The sequence below is a fragment of the Planococcus citri genome, chromosome 2 (assembly GCF_950023065.1).
Source record: "Planococcus citri chromosome 2, ihPlaCitr1.1, whole genome shotgun sequence".
NCBI lineage: Eukaryota > Metazoa > Arthropoda > Insecta > Hemiptera > Pseudococcidae > Planococcus > Planococcus citri.
In genome coordinates, this window is record NC_088678.1 from 42,346,421 (window position 1) to 42,370,187 (window position 23,767).

The window sequence follows — 23,767 nt, forward strand, 5'->3', positions numbered from 1 at the left end:
ATTTTTATCAATTTGGGTACTTTCATAAAGAAAAAAATACGTGAACTCTTCTCTATTCATTGAAATAAAAAACAACAACTCATATGTTCGAAGTGCGAAGAAAAAAGAACGAATCTGCACTGATTCTTCATAGGCATGTTCCATGAACGTGGTGAGTATAGACCATCTCGTTATTCTCCGGTAGTTTTTCCTCCGCCCACACCACTAGTAGTTGGTGACATATGAACGAATCATTCAAAAGCTACCTTACATAATAAACACATGACAAACTACGAAGGAGGAGACCGAGGAGACACTCACTAGACAGATGCCGGTTCGAGGAAAAAAGTAACAAAAGGTAAAGTAAAGAAATGTAACTTTCGCTGAAAAGTTCAAAAAAAAGTGATTTGTAAAGCTACAAAATTTAATCAAAGTCTCAAGTGTTCGTGGACCCATAGTGATGTTGATTTTGATGTAGTTATAAGTAAGTTTTTTAATATGCTTCCAATGAAAATGTATTTTGTTCCAAAGAAGACCGTAAGCATGGTGGTTTCACTTTCATGTGTTTGTGTGTGTTTTGCAGACGTAGTGGTAGTTTCATCGTTCATCGAGAAAAGTTGCATCATCGAAAGTCAGGTCTATTCTGCGAGTCATCTGCATATCGGATCCGATTAGTTTGTTTGGCGTTCAATTTCATTTAAATGACAGCATGCATTCTATCAAATTGTCATCACTTTTACTCGGCGTTTCAATCGCAAGTGTAGGAATTATCGGTCTGATATTGTTTTACCGTAAGAAAAAGGTATATTTCTGCTGTATAATTGCTTATTACTTGACTAAGATACTTGATGTATTCTTACAATTCACAAATTACTAAATTTTAATTTCCACATTTCATGTGTTTCAGTCCAAATCGATAGAACAAGAACCAAAACACAAATCCGTGATCTATATACCGAACTCTTGCGTTCCTTTCATCTTCGGTAAATATGGCTGTGTTCTCAAAGTTCTTCAAAAAAAATGCTCCACGCGTTTCAGTTTCACTCCTCCAGGTAATCATTTTGTAACGCTACATCACTGACCAGCGTCGATTTGACTAAATGATCATTTATTTTTGTTAAAACCTGTAGGATTGCTTGCTGATGAAACCAAATGTGTAATAAAAGGAGATCAAGAAAACGTTGAACTAGCTGAATCAATCATCAGCAGTATCGTTCAGATTTTCAGGCACGAGTCGAGCACAGGTGTCGATATTGAAGGAATCTTGAACAGACACGAAATCCCTGATGACTCCGGTGTTTCCCTGGATCAAAAAGAAATCCTCACTGAAATTCTGAAATTGCTTTCCACGAATAATAAAGCAAATGGTACATACCATACTAGATTATCTCGTGGGAAACTTCCAAAAAAAGTTACTAATTTTGTAATTTTATTGTTGTAGAAACCACCGAACATAATGCCGTAGTTCCCGATTTACAGGTATTGTATAATTTTGAACGAAAAATCAGTTTATTTTAAGAATATCCCGTCTGATTACTCGTGTGTTTTTGTAGTATGATCTCGTGCAACATATTTCCGATTATAAAGACCGAACTCAAAAATTGGTATCAATCGGTGGAGATAAACGGATCCCGGTTTATGTTTCATCTGTCGCATATCCTAGTCAGTTTTGGGTTCAAGTGAGTACTCGAAGTTCAGTACAAGATGAATAGTCTATAGCCTTTATCCTGAAAATGCTAATTTATGGATTTCGTAAAGGCTCTAGGTACTAAAGAACATAGCGAGCTGGACCAAATGACGCAAGATATATACGATTATTTTGATTACAATCCAGAATGTAATTTTCCTCCCTCGTATGAAACGGTTCGTATCGTGTGTGATAGAATTGCAGATTTAATTTTCTTCATGTAATTGTTAAACGTGGGTATTTTGATAGGTTAAAATTGGAAATTTATACGCCGCGCTTATTGAAGGTAATAAAAACTGGTATCGAGTTGAAGTGGTCGCTGTAACGCCCAAAGATGAAGAAAACCCTCTGAGTACATGCATTGATCTCTACTTTTTGGATTATGGTTATTCTCTGTTCACTCCTTTAAAGGACATACGAATTTTACCGATTAAGTATTTTGAACTGAATTTCCAAGCTATCGAATGTTGTGCTGCTAATATTAAAGCGAAGTAAGTGCTCGGGTGGCTGTAGTGTATCATAATATGACCTGCAGGTCAAGCCCTTAAATATCATTATTTTATTTTATAGCGATAAAGATTGGTCTGAAGAAGCGATTGAGCAATTTGAACACTTGACGCATGCTGGTATGTGGTATAAGTTACATGCGGTTATCGAAAGCGTTCTTGAAGATCAAGGTACAATGAATCCTGTTCCATGTGTTACTCTCATCGATTCCAGTAACAATGTTGGTATTTTTTCAATTTTTCAAAACTACTTTCACGATATTGTGGAATATTAATTTTTTTTCGAAATGATTACAGGATTTGAACATCAATGATGAAATGGTGGCCACTGGATTTTCTCAGTATTCTGTTTGATGTGCAATGTGTTTGCATTGTACGGTTCCTTAAGACAATCCCAACGATAAAAACTGCATTTTTTACACGGAGTTTGAAATATTTTCGTTTTTGACTCGGTGATCATACTTCGTTTGATACATCAACTATTTTTTTTTCGGATTTTTTTGTTTTAGTATTTTTTCTACGTGTTATGTATTTATTGTTCTGTTTTTTCTGCAGTTTTTTATAAGTAGATACCTATTAACAATAATTTTTGTAACCGTACGGAGTTCTATTCGAAAAGAATAATATATTGTTATGCGAATTTGTCGTGACTTGATGTTGTATGTATTACTCTCGATGATAGATTATTGTTATTGTAATTTCTGGAAGTGATTAAGGTAAGAAAAACTTAGGATGGGGGAATAAGAGAGTTGTACTAAGAAGTATCTTCAGTTTCAGCTCAAAAAATTCAATGGACTCGTCGTCTGTGTACAATTTCAGATCTTTGAAGTGTGAAAGAAAGCCAGGTTCAGTGACGGGGGAATAAAATGTCTCAACAAGACAGCTCTTTTTCAGACTATCTGTCTCAAAATTACGCGATGAGTTTTCACGCCTCAACTTCCAATTTTGATGACATACCTAAATAGGTATTTTTCAGAGTTGATGAATCAACTTTCAACTGATCAATCGAGAAAAAAAATGGTAAAAATGATCGCATGAGACCAATGAAGGTAGTCCTGCTCGAGGGGGGGGGGGGTGTCTAAAAGTATTTCGAATTTTTTTTCGAACCAACGTATTCCTTGAACGTTTATCGATAAAATAACCTCAGTTGACCATTAATTCGATGGAATTTTTACACTAATTCATCCAGAACTGTAATCGTAATAGTTCTATGCTTCTGTGGAATGATATGTCATTATTTATCTGTATTAAATTACATTAGTTACACTTCGAGTTAGGTAATCGTTCGTTATATAGGCCTACATGCGAGCGCCTATTTGAGATATGATTAGATGTTCACGCTTGTATTGAAAAATATTCATTTTACGTTTTTTAATATTTTTTATATTCGGTCTCGTGATTGTACTCGTCGTCGCGACGAAATAAATTGTAATTATTGGTGAAAAAGAGAACTTAATTATTGATATTTGTGTGGTTTATGAATTCTGAATGAAGCAGTTACACTTCATTAGATAATATATATTAAACGCGAATAACGCATTCTTTTCACTTTTTTTTTGTGCATCGTGAAAGTGTTGAAAGTTAGTATAAAATAACCATAATATTTGTAAATGATTCAGTATTGATGTGATCACGAGCACCATGAAGTTGGTAAGTTTATGATTATTATTTTTTTTTCTAAGTATCTTATGCTTTTGTTTTATCGAGTAGGTATTTTTATTAATAATTTTTGCAAAGACTTTTATGGACGCTATTCAGTTAGCTTAAGTACACTTATATATGTACAGAAGGCAAGACCTTTTCAAAGTACCTTTACCTACCCACTAAGTATAATAATGGTGTTGTACCTATAGCTTCTGATAAAAGTACCTATTTTAACCTAAAAACGTACATTTAGGTGAATAAATAATTTTCGAACTAAGCCATACCTACATAAAGTCATAAACAATATTAGAATTTGCATAATTAATCGCTCGTAATCTCATGTAGAGCTTTTCAAGTAGTTCGAAATGAGGCACCTATTTGACCAAATTTATTATTTATAAATGAGAAAACAGTTCAATTATATCAAGAACGTGGTTACTATTTTGAATTTTTAATATTGTTTCGCTTTTTGTTTTATGGTTAGAAACATATTAAGTAGGTGCCTACGTTTTTAAACCGTATAGTAAACATTTTTAAATAGGTAATGAAATGACGTATAATAAGGTTCAATTTAATCTTCCCTCTATCATCTAGGTAAATTAGACAACTCCTTCCATAGGTTATAATCGATCTCTTCGAATTTCTAAAATTAAAATTGAAAATTTTTCCTCGATTTTCAAACTTGTAGTAAAGTTATCTACATCTGGGATGTTTACGTTTTTCTTTTTCAGATATATCAATTGTTTTGCCTCCTAGGCATTTTAGTCACAATTCAAGCCAGATCGAAATACATAGCAATACCTTTAGATAACTTGCAATTATTCGAAGTACCAGATCAAGATGCACACATGAACATGCCGATTATTCGTGTACCTAGACACGCTCTCAATAATAAACCAAAATTTAACGGGCACTACACGCAACAACCTCAGGCCGAAGCTTCATCTCATTTCGAGCAAGCCAATTTTAGTCCTCAAGAATATGTAGATTACGGAGCACATACCGGACATCACGGAGCTTTTGGATGGTATGCAGATTTCCCCGTGCATAAAGATAATTAATAGACGGTACATCTAGGATTACAGTTAAATAAGTACAAAGGCGAAGATCAACGGAAGCGTAAATACACAAACAAAAATATCGTTTATTTAACATTAAAACTACCTAACAAAAGAAAGAGAGAGATAGTAACATATGGCATACGTTGAGAATTACATTACAGTCTTTAATAAAATGCAAAAGTCTTGCCTGGGAAATTGCTGAAAATATTTTTTTAATAAATAAACATGGAAGAATTATTGCTAAGATTTCTTAATTATAATATTCGTTGTTTGATTATTATTCAATTTAACTGATATCCAAGCTTTCGATTTTACTACGGTAAAAAGAGGTAACAAAGCGGAAACCGCAAAGTAGCGGTGAATCGATTTGTAGTTCCAGTCTCTGGTAAGCAGATCCGTTCCAATCGTACAGTAATAGTTTACGTGACTAGAAAAATAATACAGTTTTGGTGAAATATTCACAATACAAACAGTAACAAACAAAAAAATAAAATAAAAAACACACAAAAAACAAAATTTAAAAAGCGCTGTAAACTCAACAAATAAAAAAAAGTGAAGAAAAACGACGAAAAAAATAAGTCATGTCAGCGGTAAGCTCACTTGGAAAAAAAAACATTTTTCGAAAAAATAGCGAGTAAGTATAATAAGTAGGTTCTTAAAAATACAATATGGTAAGTGAATTTATTAATTAGGTATGGTGCGTATCGTAATCGTAGAAAAGCGTCGAAACAATTACACCTTCCATGCCATCACAACTTTACGAAATGGAACAAACAGACCGCAATTTCTTTCGCTAAAATGAGAAGAAAACACTAGTGATCATCAAAAATGATTACGGAATTTAAAAACAAAATTGAATTTACCATGAAAAATATCGTAATCCTTGGAATGTTCCGTCTGTTTCACCCAAACTTGGAGGTAGCAGTATACCGATATATGGTTCAGATTTACCCGGAATGTTTCCGACAAATTGGATTCTTCCTCCGACCACTCTACCTTCTTTATTAATTACTTTGATGAAGTAATTGATTTTCAAGTCATTTACGGATCTAGCGATAAATGGCCTAGCTGAGAATGGTGGCGAAAATTCTGTAAATAAATTTAAAAAGGTGGGTGAATATCTCAGTAAAAGACATCGATTTTCGTTCATTTATAAATCATTCTATACCTAAAAATAAATTTGGCACCGAATGAGTACGTCCAACGTAATGATAACCAACATAGGGCCAATCTATTGCGGTCAAAGTAGAATCTATTGATTTCCTAACACATTCTTCCGATTCGTCTATGAGCGAGTCTGTCGATTCTTCGCCACTTTCAGTATCAACGTACATATTCGGTAATGACTGGCGAGATCCTGTGTTTTTTGAAAGGAGCGATTCTGCAGAATAAAAAACGTTTACGAAATAAATATCGTAGGTACAAAACTAGAACCTAAAATTCAACAGAAATTTGACGAATGTTTACCTTTGAAGGAAACTTTAGTCTTAGGTTTACGATTAATGGACGTAACGCTGGCATTTTTCAACGTCGAATTGGAAAAAGTCTTGACGCTAAATTTTTCTGGTAAAGGGTAATAAAACTGGGCCTCTGTGTTAGCTGAAGGAGAATATGATAATGCAGCTGAATGTCGTCTCAACGTGGGCGACGGAGGAACGGACGAGGTACGATTAACATAATACGCATCCAAAGAATACATCGATGGTCTCCAAGATTGTCTTCGTTTAGCATGTAAATCTTGTGCCGATCGGTCTTGATCTGATGCGTACGAATTTTCGTAACAATTCCAATTAGAATTACCCACGTTGAACTCGAATCTAGAATACGACGAACCAGTGCTAGCTAAAGCTGGACTTTTCAAATATTTCATCGCGAACGGAGTCTGTAAACTGGTGCTAGGTAAACGAATACCATTATGACATAAATGATCCACACTTCTTGATAGCTCCGGTACCATGCTAGTGAAATTTATATCAGATAGTAATATTCGCCTAGCCTCCTGCGTTTTTTCAGTCAATTTCAACGGAGGTTTTTGATGATGTTCTTTTATAGGTATTGCGAATTTAGATGGTAATGTGGGGAAGTTTTGAGACGCTTTGTTATTCACGAGAAAACTTTCAGATTTCCAACTAGGCGGTACAGCCGAAATATCAGTCTGGGCTTCGGAGTCGCGCATAGATGCGTTGTTCTCGTTCAGTACAGGTCTCACCAAGCTTACCACAGCTTTGACGGGAGCGTGAGCTAACCGGCTGGTTTTTCTTTCGATGGAATGTTCTTTTTTGAGTGCATTACGAAACGAAGTATTCAGTCCGGCCTGGCTGATTGGACTCAGAAACGTGTCTTCATCTTTGTAAACTATGCCACATTTCGAAATATCAGTCTCGACTAGAACAGATTGCGTCGCAATACCATGATGATTAATTTCCAATTTAGATTCGTACGGTTCGCCATCATCCGAAATAGGCTCGAGTTCTTCGTGTAAATTGATGATGTTGGTATCATCGGTGGTGAATATCAGTTCAATATCGTCGACTTCTTCGGATTCTTCGGAGTCGGTTTTATTTTTGAAAAACACGAACTGATTATCCTCGTCTCTTTTTTCTACATCTCTGAAATCATCTTGTCCGTTACCATCTGCCTCAGACGATGGTTCATTCGTTTCGTTTTCTTTATCTTCGTTTCGCGTATCTTGAGAAATATTATCCATCGAGAAGCATTTAATTTCGGCACCACGGTCGAAAAATGTGTTCTTATTTTTGGCAGCTGAGATCCTACGTCTTAGAATATGGTTCTCTAATGATAATTGTTCGATAGCGATATCATATTTACGACTAGAACTACGACTGGGTACTTTTTTCTTCAACGAATGCAATTCACTTTGCGATCTTTCCAACGCTGTCCTTAAGCAAACCACCGTTTGGTGCAAAGCACGAACAGCGTTTAAACAATCGTTATCAACGGGAATAGATTTTAATTCCGTCCTGACATCGTTCAACTTTCCGCAAGCAGCCATTTAATACACCTTTCCTCATATCGAATTTGTGAAAAAGCTCCATTTGGATTACATTCTACGATACAACTGTAATGAAAAACAAGAATTGTGTACAAAAACTGCAACAGATATAAGCATTTCAAGTAGAAATTTGGTCGATACTCTTACCTTGCTCGAATTGGCAAAACCTTGACACGAAATTCAACTTTCAAATGTTACACTTTGAAAGATTCCACTAGATTTTTTCGACAACTTGAGAAACGCTTTAATTCATTTCGTTTTCCACGAAAGTTTTATTACTGAAGCGAATTTATAACATTCATAATATTTACTATTGGCGCTGCATTGCTGCTACCCGAACAGTGAACTGATAATTCTTGGTGGGTGGCGTTGCGCCCTTACGTCACAAACGTCTGAACAGGTAGGTAACGTCCTATTCGACAGATAACCTTGTGGAAAATTTCGAAAATTTCAAGTTCGAGCTTCCAGCTTTTCGGGTGTTTTATTATTTATGTATTTTTATGAACCAAAAACGCCAATTTTTTTAAAAACTTTTCCCTCCATAATCTAATGAGAGTAGAAAGCAAAGTTCAATGAACTAATCGTACAAAAAGTCAACTTTATACTTCAATCAGTTTCGTAGAAGAAAAAAAACAGTTGCGCCCTTTATTTGTTTCCTCACCGCCTCCATTAAATATTCATGAAATGAGGTCGTCAATAGCGATGTTTCCTTTTAAATAAACCTTTCGCCTGTCTATTTATATTTCCCGAAACATTCATCCTTCCATTAAATACTTCATCAATTTTGAGGATATAAGTAGGTAGTAAAAGTTCATTGGTTGACATTTTTGACAAAGCTGTTAATGAAAACCCCATCAAGAAGGTGAGAAGTCCAAATTTGAATAGGTTGCTGAAAATGAAGATTTTGAGAACTTGAAGGCTCAAAGTTTATTTTGTGGGCGCTTTTCGCCTTCAACATTTTCAATCCTTTCTAGTCTTTCTGATTTTTTGAGGGTTTCAATTTTGTTTCACTTCTTCGGATCTTTCCACATCGACTGAAGAGCAAAGAAACTGAAAAATGTGGAGTGAAATTTTATATACCTATGTAGGTAGTTTCAGTGTTCGTGAGCACGATCAATTGATTCCTCATCGTTTGAATCCCTCTTTATTCGAGTATTTTTATTTTTAATGAGTACTGAACAGACTTCAAATTTTTTTTGCAACGACCTTTTCTAATGAAATTTTTTCAAATTCAGCTGTCAAGTTACTCCAGAGAGACCAAAAAGACAGTCCCTTCAAATGAAATTAATATCTTTTGCAAGATACTTCTACTTGCCAACTTCCTTAGCTCCAAAAACTAATTACAGCAAATTTCGCCTCAAGGGATGTTTTTCAATCTATTCAACTTTTACTCGTAGTTACTTACGTTTTTCAAATTAGCATAAAAACGACAACTTTATAATTACACCCAGTAAAAGTGTTGATATCTAAGAATAATGCGAATAAAACACCAGATAACTATGCAGTGCATTTATCTTTATTTCGTTTATGTATATTAATAAACCCCTAAAATCCCTACTAACACATTAAAAGTAGCTACGTAATTATAATCGTTAGAATGCATGAAAACGGATAGACGGTACAAAGGATTATAAAATAGTTACAATGAATATAAATAATGCAACATTATACCAATTATAATAAAATGGTCGATATATAAAAACATAATATGTAGTCAAAAGAGTAAATGAAAACTTTCAAAACCGGTTTAATAATAAAAATTTCAACTTGTACTTGATTACGTAGTAAATAAATTAAATAAACCAGATGAGTTTAAAAAAACAAAAAAAAACAAACAAATGAAGCCAAATCGATTTCTCTAAATATTCTAATATCACAGGTGCACAAAAATATGATATCTGTTTTTTTTTTTAATAAAAAAAATCTATGTAAGTGGATGCAAGTTGAATTTTGATTTTAAAATCACTCCTCGACTCGAGAAATCTTTTCAAAAGAAAATATGAATTCAAATTCGAATATTTTTTATACAAGAAAATTGAATTAAAAAAACCGATTCAAAGGACAAGAAGTTATATTCATCGAATATAAAAAAAAAATAAATGCCAACGGACATTTTTTTTTCATGGTAATCTGCTTCCACTAGATGAACTAGTTAGGTAGAGGTACTTAGGGGAAAAAAACTTTGGTCGAAGTTGATTCATTCACCGGACGATATAAAATATTCCTTTAAACCTTTTAATATTTACGTGCTACGTATTTCTATTATAAAGATACGTTCCAATAACCAAGAAGAGAAACTACATAGAGAAAAGCTTACGTTTGGAATAAACTATTTATAATGAAAGCCAGTTAAAAAGAGAAAAAAACTCCATCAAACACTTTACAAACTATTTTGTTTAAATTCCTCAATATTATAAAGCTATGTACTAAACCATTTTTTTTAAAAATACATAGCATATATTGTTTTTATTACCAACAATAATTTACACATCCATGATTTAATATTCTTAAATAATACGGTAAAATTAGAATTTATAGTATCTTTTATAATAGTAGTATAATGATGATAAATATTTCATCTTAGCTACACGTCACGTTGCTTTTCAAAGAAAACAGAAAAAAAACATACGATGAAAATATTTACACCATTACAGGGATTTTTTCTTTACACTGATATGTGTACTACGCAAACTAACTTCTCGTTTCAGAACAAAAAAAAAGATACAACGATTAGAATAAAAAAACTGCCTAACTACGATTTTTTACGTAAAATATAAATATCTTTTAAATTTTTTTTTAAAGCCAAAATTCACACGTCACGCCGCTAAACCAATGATTAATCAACTTATAAATTAGTATATCACTGAAAAATAAGCTCATAATTACTAATGAAAGAGGAAGAACGATACTGAATAATTTACCGTAATTTTGCACTCACACAAGCTTAAACCCTGTCCTTCCTCCTTTGTTCAGATACGTTACCCTGTAAAAAATAACTTCGTTAAATTAACGACGATTTCGTACTCCCTGGTTAAAAATTTCCAAAACCATTCGCTACTATGTTAAATATTTAAACCTTTGTACTATACTCGTACTAAGCACTGCTTCAGTCTAAAAAAATTTACGAGAAAAAAAATCCCTGAATTTGCCTCTCACTACGTAACAAAATGATCGAGGAATTTTCATTCGGGATACGAACGATAATCGAATATTGATCAGACGATACAACACTCTTAGGAGGTACCAGGAAGCCATTTGAATTCTGTAATACTCTCGATATTTGTACCAAAAATTGTGTAAAATGTAGCAAGGGGGAATGCGAGGTAGGAACTAAACAAATTACTCTAAAATTTACACTTAACGGAAGTCATTTACGTACAAAATAGCAAAAAAAACTCATCCTAAACTCCACAATCTTATTTCTTATACAACGAATAAATAAATAAATGAATAAATAAAGTATATACGATCCACAAAGAGAACATCCAGTTTCGTTTGTTTCTCGTACATTAAATTTACGTTAAAATTTCAGAGCGAGAGAGAGAGAGACACGAAATTTTGAGCCATCGAGGCACATTCATCATTTTCATTACGTCCAATCCTAATTTCGAGACGATTTAATCGCAACATCGTAATTTAACAAAGTTATACTTCATTACGAAACTCCTTTCTACGATAAATTAAAATATAAATAAAAACCAAACCGTTAGCATAGGAGGTAAGGAAAATGAAACGAAACGAAACTAAACGAAACGAAAAAAAAACACGAAGTCAACACAGAATTCTAGCGCACACATTTACAACTGCTAACACAACCGTAGTATTTACAATATAAAAGTATATAAACGACTTATTAAGTGCCAATTATCACAAAGCGAAAACATATTCCTGATTTAGTCAGCCTATTCATTGATTACGAAGAAAAAACACGAAAAAATAATTCGTTACAAATAGCCATAAAAAGAGAAAAAAAACCTGCATAGGCGAAAACACTCGTTTAGAAAAAGAAAACTGCAGTTAATTGACCAAATTAATATGTATAAAGCTACAATCAAACGCTATAATAAAAAAACAACTCGAATATATTATATATACGTGAATAAGCCACGAAATTGAAAAAAAAAATATTAACGTAAAATTTCAAATTTTTAAAAATTAATAAATATATCTTGGTTCACACAATAGTAAAAACACAGAAAATGCTGTAAATCACAAAAATATAATGACTACTTTTCTCTAAAAATTCTCTCTTTTCGTCTAAAATGATAAAAAAAATTATCCGTTAATAAAGGTAAAATATGTATAAAAATAAAATTCAAGAATCAATCCGAAAAAACAAATTAGGTACATATAAATTAAGTAAAACAAACACATCCCTCTTAATTTTGGTTCTATTAATGTACTCGACACCGAAGAATTAAAAGAAAAAGTCGATCGATTTGCACTTAACTATACATACACAGAAGACCAGACCTCACCGAGGAATTCCAATAATATCTCGCAACAATAAAATAATATTATTAATGACTACTATAATGAAAATACTGGTTAAAAAATACATAATATTTTATATATTATATAGGAGGAAAAAAATATAATAAAAAAGATTTCAAAATAAATAAGTGCAAATGATCCGATAACGTTAAATAAAAAAATCAACTTTGTACAATTCGCTTATTGCTAAATTCTATGTACAACTGGTAAAAATGCAAGAGATCTAAATACAACACGAATTCGTATCTAAGAGAAAAAAAAAGGATAACTAACATTTGAACAGAATTCCATCAACATAAAATTTCTCTCACATTACTTTTTCTCTCATGTCACCGACACACGTAAAATAAAAGAAGAAAAAAGTAAACAAAGAAATAAAAACAGAAGGGAACTACCGAGAGAACACGAATTAACGACTAAATTTACACTAAAACACGTCACACGACTAGGATCTCGTATTCGTTTGAAGTAGGTACTTCATAATTTTCGAATAAATCAAACATTCGTTTTCCAAAATTATAAATTCACAAAAACGGCACGTGTAGGTACGACGTCAATCGATATCGATGTCATTTCAAATGGTAAATAATTTAAAAATTTAACTCTATTCTAATAGTTATTTTATATAGGTAGGTAGGTAGGTACCGTAAGTAGAATTAAATAAAATATAAGAAACTAATACCTTCTCGTACACCTGATTTAAAAAAAGAAGTAAAGTTCTCGAGAATAAAAATTATTACAGGAAGAGAGGGGTCGACAAGAAAAAAAACAAACAAAGAAACAAACTAGTAAGTATCTACACAAGGTAGTTATCTTATAACTTATTACACCAAAACTATATGTAGTTAATTAGGTTGAGTAAAGAATAAATAATTACTATAACATTCAGTACGAAACCTTAACAAATTTCTTCTCACAATTTTTTTTTTCAATACAACAAAAAATAAATACGCATACGTGAAAATTAGTAGTACATACACAAAAATACTTCAAAAACATAATTTTGTTAAGAGGAACGCTAAACGTTAGACTTAAACTATCTCCATCAATCTTACTTCTCTTCTTTCACAAGCTACTATCATAAAAATAGTACAAATAACAATGATAACAACTCACACCATACATATCATAAATGAATTACACACACTCGATGATTAATTTTTTTTCTCACTCAGTAAACCATAATCCGGCCGAGGGCTGATGATGGTACTGTGTTTTTGGACTAAGGTACCCGTATGTAGCTGCCACCGCTTGTGGATGAGCCGGGAATACAGCTCCAGGCTGCATATGTGCTGGTAAAGGATGCGAAGTATGAGTAGTCAATAGAGGGCGAGCGCTGGCGTGATGAGCTGGAGGTGGTATTGCTCGTCTGCGGGATTGAAAATCAAATACCACTCGTTTAAGATATAATTATTTTTTCAAAGAAATGGTGACATTTCAAAGTGCAGAAAGAACAAAAAAATACTTTTTTCTTGAAGAAAAAATGATTGATGTTTTGCTGAGATCAAGATATGATTTGAGCATTTTTTGAGATTTTTTTAAAAAAAGAAATAAAAGAATTTCAGCTACTCAAATCAATTTGTCGATTTTTGAAAATTCAAAATTGATCATTTTCGGCAATTCGTATTTTTTTCACAAGAAATATAAATTCATTCAGCAAGCGATGGAAATTGGTTCTGAAACTAATCGACTACCTCGAATGAAATTTCATCATTTCTGGAAATTTTGGAAGCTCCAAAGCGATTTTTTACTTCTCCAGAGAGTAGGGACATTTATTTGGGTAACTAAAGATCAGTTGCAGCTTATCTCAACTGGCTTGAGGCATTTATCCTCATTTGAGCCGATTTCCAGGCGGACATCTCGAGGGTGTTTTTGACCAGCATTCTTTAGTTATTGTAAAAAATATTCTGTTCAAAAAAACGCACTAGGGGTATCTACCTAGAAATTGGTCAAGGTGTGGACAACTAGAGTTTCTTAGTTAAATGAATCCATAATAAGCCACAACTTGATTTTTAGCGTTCAAAATTGGTTTCCATGGCTCCTGAAGAAATTTCATAATCCTGGAGAAATCGAAAATTGCACTGGAAGTTCCAAAATTACACGAAATGGTGAAATTCGAATTTGGGAGGTTGACGAAGTGGTTTTTTGCGATGAAAAAATATGAAAAAAAATACAGACTTTTCATCACAATTAAACTAAGTTTCCGATTTGTCTCAAAGTATCTCAAAAACGGATCTGCCATGTAAAAAAAAATCGCACATCACTGTTGCGAAATTTCATGTTCGAGAATTTTACTTCTCTCGACTTCTCTAATAGGAATTAATTTTCAAAAATTTGAAAAATGAAACTGAGCACTTGAAATTTGGCCTAGTAATGTATTTTCAAGCACTTTCCCGATTTCTCTCTCAGTCTATAGCAAATATTTTCCTGTCAAGTGATGATTCACTCATGTAATCAAAATTATTCAACAAAAAAACCGCTGTGACTCAAAAAAAAATCCTACAGAAGAACAATACATTTTTGAAGCTATGCTTTTCGGTTCGAAATGTATTCTATCGCGGTATGTTACTCCGAGTCAGTATCTAATCATAATAGTGTACTTACCCAGTCGTAAAAGCTGCGGGCACTTGGGCGGCCGGTAAATACGCGGTGGCCGGTTGCGTTGTCGTTACATATACCGCTTGCCTACGGAATAAGTCACTTTGATGATAAATCGGTTGTCCAGCTAACGGTGATAGGCCCCTATTCGTGGCTAACGATTGCGGCGATAAGTGCGAAGTGCTGTAAGCAACAAAAACGTTCAACTTTTAGCTACGTACGCTCTCAATTCCAAAACCTTCATCAACCATTCCCGACTGTAAACAAATATCTGAACAGTCGACAGAAGAAAATCGCAACTCGCTCACCTGTAACCCTGATGCACCGGTAAAGCTTGCTGCTGCCATCCTGATGTTTTCGAACTGGTTATTACATGTTGTTCACGACCCGAATGGGCAGCTGGAGGTTGAACTTGATACGTATCGTTTGAACTTGGAACGCCTCTTTTATGAGCCGACGGAATCGAATACGACACGCGTTTATCTCTGCAAAATCAAAAGCGAGAAAAAAAAACGAAAATTAAACTCTGTATCGCTTCAAAGAACCGAAAACTACTTTTTTTCACTTTTTTTTTCTCTATCCTTCAAATACCCATAACCCTGACATTTATTCTATAATGATTTTTTTTTTCTTACACCACCGAGCCAATCTAATACGCTACGTAGGTATGTATTAAAATGTAGGAGTGCGTGTACGATACGGCAGCGTATAACAAAATTCGTTCGCACTTACGTCGCATAAACAATGTGCTGCTCTTGGGGAGCGACGCAGTGGTAAAGATCTTTACACGACGAACCTCCACTACAGTACTGTAATTCTGAAGTGACGTTCGAAGGTTCTTGCTTAGTAACCACCGAACCGTTATGTGTAGTAGCTGGTATAACAAATTCGTTCTGAGCTTTCGCCAGTAATCTCTTTTTCTGAGATTGCGTTATTGATGATGAATATGTCGAACTAAAGGGAAAATATTAAAACAAACATTAATATACCAGCCTTTCGATGAATATTACGCACACGCCCACACGTATCCTTCTTGGTCGCCTAATATCTCAATCATTTCAAGAGCAGCACCGCAATTTTTCCGTAGTCGAGACCGAATCAAACAACCAAAGTAGGGAGCAGACACATCGTTGATTCATGACCCCTTCCCCTCCCTACAGCACGTGTATGCCCTCGCATTCGATCGTATATTGCAGTCACTTACCTATGATGGGGTTCGTGTTTAACACTATGACTCGAAGCTGTTGGGGTTGGAACGTACATCTGAGATGAATTCGAATGGTGGTATTGGATGGAGCCGTTTTGGGGTTGATGGTGTTGTACGTAACGACCAGATTCCACTTTGGGACTACCGATGCAAATGGTCTGCGCAAAATTAACATATTTTCGTATTATAAAAACCGTACGTATCTTTCGAAATGGTAAATAAGGCCATAGCGTTACTTACAGGTTGATGTTGTACTATATTCGGAGTATGAGGGTAGATAACCGGCGTTACCCTGGTGCTTTGGTAATTCTGATGTTTGGGACTTTGTTGCGAATCTTCGTCACTGTCTCCGACGCTTACACATGAAATTACATTCTTCCTTTGATGCGATTTATGCGAATTTCTCGAATGTACCATCGAAGTTGGTTGGGGTGCACTGAAAAATCGCCAAAACGGATAATTAGCCTCGATTTTCATCACGATATCACCGGAATGTGGATTTTAACCGGTAATACTATACCTTTTAGGCGCAACATCGTCTTCACTATCTGAGATAGTGATAACAGTAACACTTGGTGAAGGTGTATCGTTGATGGTGATTGTTTGCTGACGATTAGGTATCTGCACGTAATTCAAATTATTAGTCAACTACGGATAACTACTTCACATGATTTGGTCGTTATTTCATCAAATGAAAATTTATTTACCGTATTTAGATGCGAAGAAGAGTTTCCGTTGCTATTCGAATGCTGCCAATGATGATTTAAATTCGAACTGATCACCGGAGAACCGCGATTACGACGACCGCTTATACATTCTGAAATAAAGTGTCGTAAATAAATAATGCAAACTTTTCGAACAACTTAAAGCTGTAATATTGGTCGAGATTCACTTACCATTAGGTGGAGTACCTTCCTTGACGCGTTTCTTTACTGGACTCAACTGCGTATCTTTCTTATCGCTGTTTCGTGGCACCGTCAAATGATGATGATAATGATGATGATGGTGGTGCGGAATGGACGACGGCGGAGCTAAATGTTGAGACGATTTCGACACACCACTAGATCGTTTTTCCCATGCGGTACTTCTAATCGTGCTCGGACTTTCCACCAATCCGTCGTACACTTCGGTGGTGAATGCGACGGGTCTTTGATCCTGAAAACGAGGAAAACGTTTATGAAAACCAAATTTAAAAATGTACAATTTGATATTTCTATCATTCAGCTGCGGATTCGATAAACAGAAGACTGGACAGTTTCTTTTCCATCTGAATTTTTTTCGGAAAAATTCCAACATTTCCCCCGATTTTTTCTACTAGAATATTCATAGGAGGATCTTGAATGCGCAGAATTCTTAATACTCGAAAAAAGGAGGACGAGGGGTGGGGAAAATTCAGAAAATTTTCAAACGTATGGAATCGATTATCAGAATGAGGGTTTCTAAAAACGCTGATTGTATTTTTGATATAATTTCCGCCTCTCAAAAGATGGTTCATTATCCGTCGACTCCGGCGCTGTCATCAGACACATTTCGTTTTAATATCAAACGTACCTGTATCAACGCCGACGAATCCACCAACAACGGCCTACCCCAATCGGTCAATTCAGATAACGGCTGTTGTATGGTGGCATGCTGGGTGGGAATGCCTTGCCACGACGGAACGATGGCAGTCATTTGTCGGCTCGACGTCGGCCAGGACGTCTGCACCGCCAACATCTGTCTACCACTCGGCTCTACCATCGATACGGGTACATACTGTTGTTGAGCAGCCACCTGTAATCCGTCCGGCCGATTATATCGGTGATTTCCACCAGTCGTACACAAGTCGGCGATCGCGCTGCCGTCGACGAAACCGACCTGTTGCGATAGTATAGGTGGCTGTATCTGTAGCTGCGGCGGTTGTTGAGTGACCACGGTGACGTGTTTGCCGGGAGATGGCATACCTTGATAGCTACCGGAACACAGTATCGATAATTGATGCTGAAACGGATCGCTACGTCCACTACCGCCGTACTGTCTGGCTACCGTACGACTGTTATACAACTGATACTGTAAAACGACGAAAAAATTGATATTTTACATATTTCACAGTCATATCTCATTAACAAACACCGGATGCTTACCAAATTATCGAAACTATGTGGCGGCGGTGCCGGAGGTGGTGCGGCGACCGCTCGCTCGCGCATAATACGCGGGACCTGGTTCGTTAGCTGATTATTAAACGCCAACGTAACGTTACCGTTCGAAGACGGTACGAAGTTAGCGACGACCGCTTGAGGTGGTCCGGCCGAACTATGATGATGGTGCGAGCTACCGCTAGAATTATTCACATAGCCGTTGCGGCGGCAAACCTCCATCATTTGAACGCTAGCTTTCACGTTGTTACAATGAGCGTAATCCACCAGATGGGCTAACGTCACAAACGCGTGATTCAAAGCTTCTCCCGGTGTAATACGTCGTTCCTGTAATTATAACGAAATCGATTAAATTCCATCGTAAAAATACCCCAATGTAAATGTTCAACGCGTAAAAATCGGTATTTGGTATTGCCACCTGGTCCATGGTAAGCATCCGTTTTAGAAGATCGATGAATTCGCGTCTATCGGCTTTCTCCGCCAGTAATTCACCCCCTTCAAGATCAGTAGGAACATTAACCTGACCAATATCGTCTAAGCAGTTGAATATGTATTTTCGAGCTTCCTTCGATTTAATCGCCGTCTCCGCTTCGTGTTCTTCCGGCGTCTATTTAAATAAAAAACGAAAATTAGATTTCATCCCACTTGCGTAGGTTTTTAGCCTGTTTCTGTGTGTTACCTTTAGCCTCCAAAATGGATATGTACTATCCATATCTCTATAGAAAAATTTCGTTGTTTTAGAAGCGTTATTTAACATATGCTCGGTTGGTAATCCTTGAGTCTGACTGATGTAACGTATTTGATCGTACTCCGACGATCCAGGATACAAAGGCCAGCCTAAAAATAATTCTGCTACTACACATCCCAACGACCACATGTCAATTGCTTCGCAAAACGGTAAACCTGCGCAAAAATACGTCAAAAATTAAACACTCGAATCGCAATTAAGATATAAATAATTCAACGTCGAAAAAAATTTTGCACCGCTGCGTAATTCACTGAAAATAAAAATCCGAAGCATACAGCTTTGATAACACGTCATTATTGACGCATTTCTAAAACATATCGAATAACCTTAATTACTCTTTTTTAATGCTCCTGCTTTTCGATGCATGATTACCTACGTATTAATTTCATGAAAGAAACAAAGATAAAGGAAAAGGTTTCCTTTGACGTATTACGCAATAATATTGGGAGAATACCAGATTAACCGATATGTACGTTGACGTACAGGAATTTCAAAGGAAAATTATCCATAAAAATATAAGGAAAAAGTGAACTTATATTGCTACATCCTACTGATAAAAATTAAACAAATACATAACAAAAACACGTGGAAAAAAGGGAGAGATAGAACGACAACCAAACTATTGCGGAAAAAACGACAGAATTCAAAGCCTTATCAAGAAAGCCGCTTTTTCATGAACACAATAACAATAAATTCATTCTTTTTTTAGTTTTCACGAATATACCAAAACTTGAGATAATTTTGCTGAGAATCGCAACATTTGAATGATTTAATTCTGAATAAAACCACATTCCTCATTGACCATTGTTACCTCAATTTCAAGCAGTCAATTTTTTTCTCATCGCAGAAATTTAGTAAATTATTCCAATCAAAGAACAAAAAAAGCGAATTAGAAAAAAAAAACAGAAATTGTAACTCAGGGATACAAGTACACGGTAGACGAAAACAGAAAAGAGAAAAAAATACAAAAGAAACGAAAAGGTGAACGTCTTGACAACACCATTCACCACCAACCCCATTCATTTCATTCGCTGTAAAATGATAAATGAATTTCTTTCTCATACCGACAACCGTATCACCTACGAAATCAAAGCTAGCTGGCGGGTTACAAGTGTTAGGAAGAACAAGCGATGAATTTTTTTTCAAAATTTACTCGACTGGTACGAAATGAACACTCGCTTCAGTAATAATTTATGTTAATGACCTCACGAACTTCTACCATTATCGTCAAGTCAATCGAAAAAAGCACCGAGTGTATTTTCGAACGAATTTTATTCTGTTTAAAGACGTGGCTGTCTAGAGGTATTATATTTCAACGAATTGATCGCGTATTTAAATTGAGAATTGAACGTACGATGAATACCATTGTTAAACAATCTCATGTACATCTGTACATAACGTTGTTAATTTTTTAGGAATTTGAATATAGGGAAAATTAACTCAAAACTTGTGTAATTTCATTCTCATCGAGATATCGTTACACATTTGAAGTAAAGCTTACTCAAAAAGAATACCGCTATATAACTGAAGTTATTAACAAATATTCAACTAACCTAAAATAATTTCCGGAGCTCGATAATATCTGCTTTGAAGATACGTGTTACAAACAGCTTTGCTAACATGTGAAGCACTACCAAAATCTATCACTTTGACACGATAAGGTTGGCGCACTGGATCAACCAACATGATATTTTCTGGCTTCAAATCGGCATGGATTAATCCCAGTTGCTGTTGAGAAAAAAATTATCGTTAATTATCATCATATCACAAAGCTATGTTCAAGTGTCTATGAAACTCATCACTGAAAACTGATAAAATTTTGATTACGAGAATCAGTCATCATTTTCAGTGAAATCGACAAGAAACACGTGAGCGCGAAGTAATAAATAATCGAATTTCGTAATAAATTACCTTCAATTTTAGTAAAGCTGTTAGCACTTGTTGCAGTATCGGACGAATGTATTTCAAAGGTAAAGGACTGAATTTATTCTGTTTTAGAAAATCGTATAAATTTTGTTCGAGCATCTCAAACACAAGACACGTGTGGTTCTTGTGCTGAAAACACTCGTAGGCACGTACAAAGTTGAATTCGTCGGCATTTTCTTGACTCAAGCGAGATAGAATACTGACCTATAATGATACGATTGTAAATTAATATGGTTTCAAATGCGTTTCCTCGAATAACTCGGTAAGAACTTACTTCAATTTGTCCTTGACGAGCGTAAGAGGGATGATTTTTGAGGATTTTTATAGCGACTATTTCGTTCGTACCTTTCTTCCAACATTTTACAACCTGACCAAATGTACCTCGACCTAAGAACTCCAATACTTCGTACTGCGTTGTCATTGAGTAGAGAACTTCGTGCTGCACCAGTTGATAGTCCCCGTCAGCAGATCCCGACTGGGTACCTGCTCCTGCCTGGGTACCCTTACTATGATTTGTTGTAGTGGTAATAGTTGTATTACAACTGTCTTCAGATCTCTCTGCATTACCTTCACAAGATTTTCGCTGCAAAGAAATACATCGAATTGGAGATTTTGTTCGTGAATTCGAACACTTACTACAGCGGGATACCGAAATGCGTACCTTTTGTCCACACCGTGTATAAGAATCTAATAACTTGATGGTAGATGCACGAATGAAACTTTGTTGACTGCCGCTAGACGGGCTTGTTTTGATGTGTGCATTCTGTCTCCGATAATTTATGGCACCACCATTAGTGGAATTGTTCGAGTTAGAAGATTCGTAAGTCGATGTCGTTGAAGAAACCACGTCAGATGAGGTAAAGTGATGGTGATCGAGTTTGCGTTTTTTATGATGCGTAAGGACGGTTCCCTCTGACACCACACACGATAGCTGTGGTTGGGTGAACATGTCACACTAGCGGTGTCTCTGTAAAAAAATAAAATAAAAAAACACATTATATTAAAATTTCATAATCTCCGAAATAAAGTCCAACAAAACATTTGTAAAAATAGGTTATTAAGGGGTTAACTATCGACGATTATTATGTAATTTATCCATATTTTCGTATCGTAAATACGAACGCAATACTTTGATAAAATCCAATCAATACGGTGTGTTTACGTAAACATCATTCTACGCATAAACAGCAAAGGCGACATTGTAATAAATTTCACATACGGTCGATTCCAAAATATCTTCAATTTCTAAAAATTTATCACTTTTACCGTTGGAAATTTCAATTACATAATCTTTGTTTACATTAAAATAAGACAACACATCACTCGTCACTGTACTCACTCTAACAAAAATTATTGATTAAAACCACCCACCGAGTATCAACAATATTGCACAATGATGTATAATACTAAAATATATTTTACAATATATAAAAATCTAACTTTGAAAATTCAGTTCAATATTTCAATTGAACACAATGAACATACATCCAACCATTCAGAAATAATTTTTCTTCTTTACATTCACCGACGTCATTCCGTCAATTAAATTTTTCAATGGGGGAATGATTTGCAGAAATTGTCAAAAAAGGACACGCGATGAAAAAGTTCAACATTAAAGTTACTCAACTTACCGTTCAAAATACCGTTTTCCTTTGAAAAATCCTTCTTTCATAATGAATACATCCGAAAGATTAGTATGCTTTCTTTCCAGCCATCTTGAAATATCTATATTAAGAACAACGTAAATTCCACTTTAGATGAGATTTGAGAAAGTCAACACATCTTGAAAACACAAAAATTGCAACTCATATTATCGAGGGTAAGGAACATTACCCTCACTCGATCACTTATTCACTAATTTATCGAAAATCTTAATTAATAACTTTCCAAAGTACGAACATCACACCACCACACTTTTACAGTCGAAAATGATAGAGTTTTCAGTTTTTGCTAGTTTTTGCAGTTGAAGTCTTGTGACGTGTAGTCTTTGTGCGAAGGGAGTACTTGTAACAACCAGCAGGCCAGAAATTATTTGTTACCATACAGGTAGCGCGCTCTGCAGGACAATGGAAGAATAAGAAGATGAATGGCAACAACCAATGAGAACGTTGAATATTGACGGAATTTTTTTCGATTTTTTTTCCAGAAAATAAATAAAATAAAAGCCCGAATAAATTCCCGAAATTCCGAAAGAAATACAAAAAATTGGAACCAGAGAACTGAGAGAACCCAAATTTGAAATTTGAATTTTGTACTTCCCTTGCCCTTGACCTGTAATGGCCGTGCCGTAACAACTACATAACATGGAAAAATTTCGGTCATTAAGGGTTCTGTTAAATTCGCATTCAATTCAATTTTGTATCCAATATCCATAACACTAAATTACAAAAAAAAAATCCAAGGTACTTACCTACATAACAAATTCTGAAAATGATTTGATTTTGAGGTTAATCAGAAATAGAAACTGGTATCTAAAAACATTTTTTTTTCTCTGATAGCGAACTATCCATCTTACTCGCTTATCCAATATCCAACCAACTCGTTATCAATGGGTAGGTACTTGAAGTTTAAATCAGCAAATCATTTCAAGAAAATTTTCAAGTATTGAGCAGCAGAAAGGTTATCAAAACCGGTATAAGAGTCAAACTCATATAAAATAAATATCACGAAACAGCGTGATTTTCTGATTCCTTCAGCAGAACAGTTATAATGCAAGTAGGTACTAATACTGAACAAAAACACCTCTCAAACGATACGTTTGAATTAGCA

General features: G+C 35.0%; 4 protein-coding genes across 7 annotated transcripts; 2 read left to right on the forward strand and 2 right to left on the reverse strand.

Moving 5' to 3' along the window:
- Window positions 1-122: 122 nt before the first annotated feature.
- Window positions 123-2,822, forward strand: papi. Its single transcript, XM_065350321.1, has 10 exons — window positions 123-463; window positions 563-781; window positions 887-1,031; window positions 1,110-1,346; window positions 1,421-1,458; window positions 1,533-1,658; window positions 1,738-1,842; window positions 1,916-2,157; window positions 2,237-2,393; window positions 2,470-2,822. The coding sequence occupies exons 2-10, from the start codon at window positions 689-691 to the stop codon at window positions 2,524-2,526; spliced, it is 1,200 nt and encodes a 399-aa protein (XP_065206393.1). The 5' UTR covers window positions 123-463; window positions 563-688; the 3' UTR covers window positions 2,527-2,822.
- Window positions 2,823-2,967: 145 nt separating this feature from the next.
- LOC135835867 (uncharacterized) lies at window positions 2,968-5,151 on the forward strand. The gene is made up of 2 exons (XM_065350328.1): window positions 2,968-3,822; window positions 4,548-5,151. Exons 1-2 carry the CDS (start codon window positions 3,814-3,816, stop codon window positions 4,875-4,877), a joined length of 339 nt encoding a protein of 112 aa, XP_065206400.1. The 5' UTR covers window positions 2,968-3,813; the 3' UTR covers window positions 4,878-5,151.
- LOC135835858 (uncharacterized) lies at window positions 4,941-8,470 on the reverse strand. The gene is made up of 5 exons (XM_065350318.1): window positions 8,038-8,470; window positions 6,345-7,956; window positions 6,046-6,258; window positions 5,741-5,966; window positions 4,941-5,670 (listed from the first exon to the last, which is right to left on the reverse strand). Exons 2-5 carry the CDS (start codon window positions 7,888-7,890, stop codon window positions 5,610-5,612), a joined length of 2,046 nt encoding a protein of 681 aa, XP_065206390.1. The 5' UTR covers window positions 7,891-7,956; window positions 8,038-8,470; the 3' UTR covers window positions 4,941-5,609.
- A 914-nt stretch (window positions 8,471-9,384) lies between these two features.
- On the reverse strand, window positions 9,385-22,971 carry Hipk (Homeodomain interacting protein kinase). Of its 4 annotated transcripts, XM_065350310.1 has the most exons (19): window positions 22,630-22,971; window positions 21,660-21,965; window positions 21,273-21,581; window positions 20,984-21,202; window positions 20,626-20,800; window positions 19,004-19,227; window positions 18,740-18,931; window positions 18,313-18,651; window positions 18,047-18,238; window positions 17,741-17,962; window positions 17,086-17,344; window positions 16,897-17,006; window positions 16,710-16,810; window positions 16,430-16,625; window positions 16,187-16,347; window positions 15,715-15,936; window positions 15,291-15,467; window positions 14,989-15,165; window positions 9,385-13,753 (listed from the first exon to the last, which is right to left on the reverse strand). In XM_065350310.1, exons 2-19 carry the CDS (start codon window positions 21,945-21,947, stop codon window positions 13,552-13,554), a joined length of 3,765 nt encoding a protein of 1,254 aa, XP_065206382.1. In that variant the 5' UTR covers window positions 21,948-21,965; window positions 22,630-22,971; the 3' UTR covers window positions 9,385-13,551. The 4 variants fall into 4 exon arrangements, with proteins under 4 accessions (XP_065206382.1, XP_065206381.1, XP_065206380.1 ...); XM_065350309.1 differs by having other exon boundaries at window positions 17,741-18,238; window positions 18,743-18,931; XM_065350308.1 differs by having other exon boundaries at window positions 17,741-18,238.
- Window positions 22,972-23,767: the final 796 nt, after the last annotated feature.